The 3,296-nt window shown below is 50.1% G+C and overlaps 1 protein-coding gene across 1 annotated transcript in view; it reads left to right on the top strand.

The window, feature by feature from the left end:
* Positions 1-3,111: 3,111 nt before the first annotated feature.
* Positions 3,112-3,296, top strand: part of LOC307085779 (ephrin type-A receptor 4-A-like) — a gene marked incomplete at its 5' end in the record, with an annotated part of 24,729 nt that continues 24,544 nt past the window's right edge. The window contains 1 exon segment of the mRNA XM_079750641.1: positions 3,112-3,214. Within this exon segment, the coding sequence (XP_079606767.1) occupies positions 3,112-3,214 (103 nt within the window).

Raw genomic sequence — 3,296 nt, 5'->3', positions numbered from 1 at the left:
TTTCCGAGAGCCTGTAAGCGATTCGGAGCCCACCAGAGTGTTCCAACACTCGGTCCGTCCCCGAGACAAATGAAATCCCCCGTCCCTCTAGGAAAGTGTTTTTTTCTGCGCGGGCCTTTGAGGGCCGATGCGTGTTTAAATCCCCCACTCCCAATCAAATGCTTCCAGGCTGCATGCTCTCCACTCCTTCCTTTGTTCATCTGTCTCAGCCACCCACGCACCTGACGTCCCCCCGGGTTGGTAGTCTCTTCACACACACACACACACACACACACACACACACACACACACACACACACACACACACACACACACAGAGAGACACTTGCGTGCACGTACCCACACAACAAACGCATGCCCGACACACACATACACGCGCAAACATGCACGCGCAAATGCACTCACAAACGCACACACACACAAACACACATACACAAACAGAAAAGTACACACACGGAGACACAAAGGAGTCCACACTGCGGGATACTCGAACACACGCACGTATGCGCGTTCATTCATGTACTTTGTTCTCCACACAGTTCCCTCTCTTCTCCTGTGCGAGGCACGCAGCGATGGGTTTGTGCACGCAGGTGCATGCGTGCACGGACCCAACACACACTCAGTGGCAGAGGGAAAGGGGCTATATTTAGAGCTCCAACATACAGATGTGTGGGCAGCAGCCATCTGGGGCCCGATCGAAACAAAGCAGCGCGCCCGCCCGCGTGTGTGTGAGGGCTCCTGTTTGTGTGTGTGAGGGCGTGCGTGTGTTTTGGATATAATATAGGATCAGTGGGAAATAGGGCCAGGGGCCAAACGTTCTCCGGGGGTCCGTGGTGACCACCCCACGCCCCCCCCCCCCCTCCGGTGGGCTGGGAACCTCAGGGGAGAATGGGATAAACATCCCGACGCTCATCAATCAAAACCGCCGTGACACAAATGACCAGGAACAACGGGGGCCCGCTCTCCATCCATGGCAGCCTGATGTGTCCCCGCCCCCTCCGGCGGTCTCCACCCACCTGCGCCCCCCCCCCTGACGCCATTGGACCGCATCCTCCCGCTCCTCGCCCGGGATTGGTCCACGACACCATCACCACCGCCGCCACTCTCGGCGAGGATCGGGGCTAATTGGGTCTTTGTGATTGCGCGGTCCGTCGTGGGATCGGGGGGAGAATGAGAACGGTTTTCTGGCGGCGGGGCGTCTGAGTGGCAGGGCGGTGCAGCGGGAGAACGGCCCTCGCCGTCTCAAAGCGCCAGATGCTCTTCCTGGCGCTATTATGGCGCCGGACGGGACACCGAGATGGTTTCTACCTAGCAACAGCAGCGGGACAAAGCGTGATGGAGACCGACACACACAACGCTTACACATCGACACATACAAATACACACATAAACTCACACACACAGACACATATAAAAGGACATACACACACACACGTCTTAAAGTATGCACACACATACACACACACACACACACTTACACAAACACACATCTGAAAACACACACACACTATGACATTTGCACAAATGCACATCTCAAACCCCAACCGCCCCACCCTACACACACACCCACACACTTACACACACACACACACACACACACACACAGACAGACACACACAGACAAAGAGCTAAAAGAGCCCTTACTTCCAAACACACCCACTTTTTAAACCATAATCACACACTCATCTCAAAATACTCTCTCACACACACATCTAAAACTACACAGACACACACACAAAGCCACCCACACACACACACACTCTCAATAGCTCATTTTCTCAATGACACAATACACACTCGCAGTCCTCACTCTCAAACTTGAATCCACCAGCCTTTGGTGGTAACATTGGACCAAACACACACACACACACACACACACACATAACACATACACACAGACACGCACACACACACACAACACACACACATACACCCATCCCAACCTGAGGGGGCTACGACCACATCTCCCCTGGCTTCCTGGCACCCACTGGACAAAGACATAGAAAACATTCAGAACCTCACCATGCAGAGCCTCCCCTCCACCATCTTATTACATCACAGAGAGAGAGAGAGGGAGAGAGAGAGAGAGAGAGAGAGAGAGAGAGAGAGAGAGAGAGAGAGAGAGAGAGGGAGGGAGTGAATAAGAGCAGTAAAAATAACTTCTTCTGTCTCACCACGTATGGAATGAGTAATGTGTTTTCTGCTGTTCTGTAGGACAGGCAGGTGTTCCACGCAACACACAGGACGTGTCTGATCCTTTATAATACATAAATGCAGCTTGAATGTGTCAATTCAAAGTATTTAGCTTATAGCTATTTACTTGTTCATGCGTATGCAGAACTATTCAACTACACATTGAACATAATTACAGAAAATCAAAAACACGTATATATTGTCTTGTATTGGTACATTCTGTCCATATTCATTTTCCATGAATTTAAAAGATGAATGCAAGCTGTCCGACTTGAATATGGTAAATATTTGTATTTTTCTTACCTTCGTCAACAGGAGGCGCTATAGTCCCATGCTAAATCCGCGCTTTCCGGTCAATACAGACCTCAATCAGTACAAAGTACTCTCACTTGACCTGCCAAAAGGAAACCCAAGGCACAATATAAAATACAAATCAAATGCTCGCTAGATCGACTAAAGTCTTAACATAAAATGTGTCACTCCTTCCACCACACACAGGATTGTCTGATTTTCGTGCAACGGTATTTAAATGTGTCCAACGTACTGGCCTAATCCTATCGATCGTCGGGCTGTTCAGCAGTCCATCAAATTGTTTCAACTAAAGTCCACGACTAGATAATAGCAATCAGATCAATGGTGCATCCTCATTGCCTTAGTTTGATCGATACACGCTAAACAAATTTAAACACTTTAGTTGTGATTCGTCAGTGCATATGCGGACGACTATCTCTGATATCTAGTGGTGTATGATCAGAGAGAGAGAGAGAGAGAGACCGCCCCGTGCCTGCAGCTCCGTCCCACTCCCGTCTTAGCGTCGCTCCTCATTCACACACTTTCCCCTCCGGGATGAAGCTGCTTGTCCCCGCGCACAGAGCCAACTGGAAGCAGCGCACACGCTCTTTTTCCGCGGCTGCTCCAATGGCTTTTCATGGCAGGGATTTATGCAGATTGCTGTCTTTCTTGATATGGATCACATCTGCAGTTTCGACACCAAGAACACGGATTTATCCACCCAATGAAGGTAAAGGAAGGAAGGGAGATTCCATCAAGGGGTTACTTTGTGTGGCCGTTGAGGTTTAAAGAGACCTGTTTCAAAGGTGCAC

This window comes from Pollachius pollachius (genome assembly GCF_949987615.1).
Source record: "Pollachius pollachius genome assembly, chromosome: 14".
Classification (NCBI taxonomy): domain Eukaryota; kingdom Metazoa; phylum Chordata; class Actinopteri; order Gadiformes; family Gadidae; genus Pollachius; species Pollachius pollachius.
The sequence above is the reverse complement of the archived record's forward strand: the minus strand, read 5'-3'. Positions and strand labels throughout refer to the sequence as shown.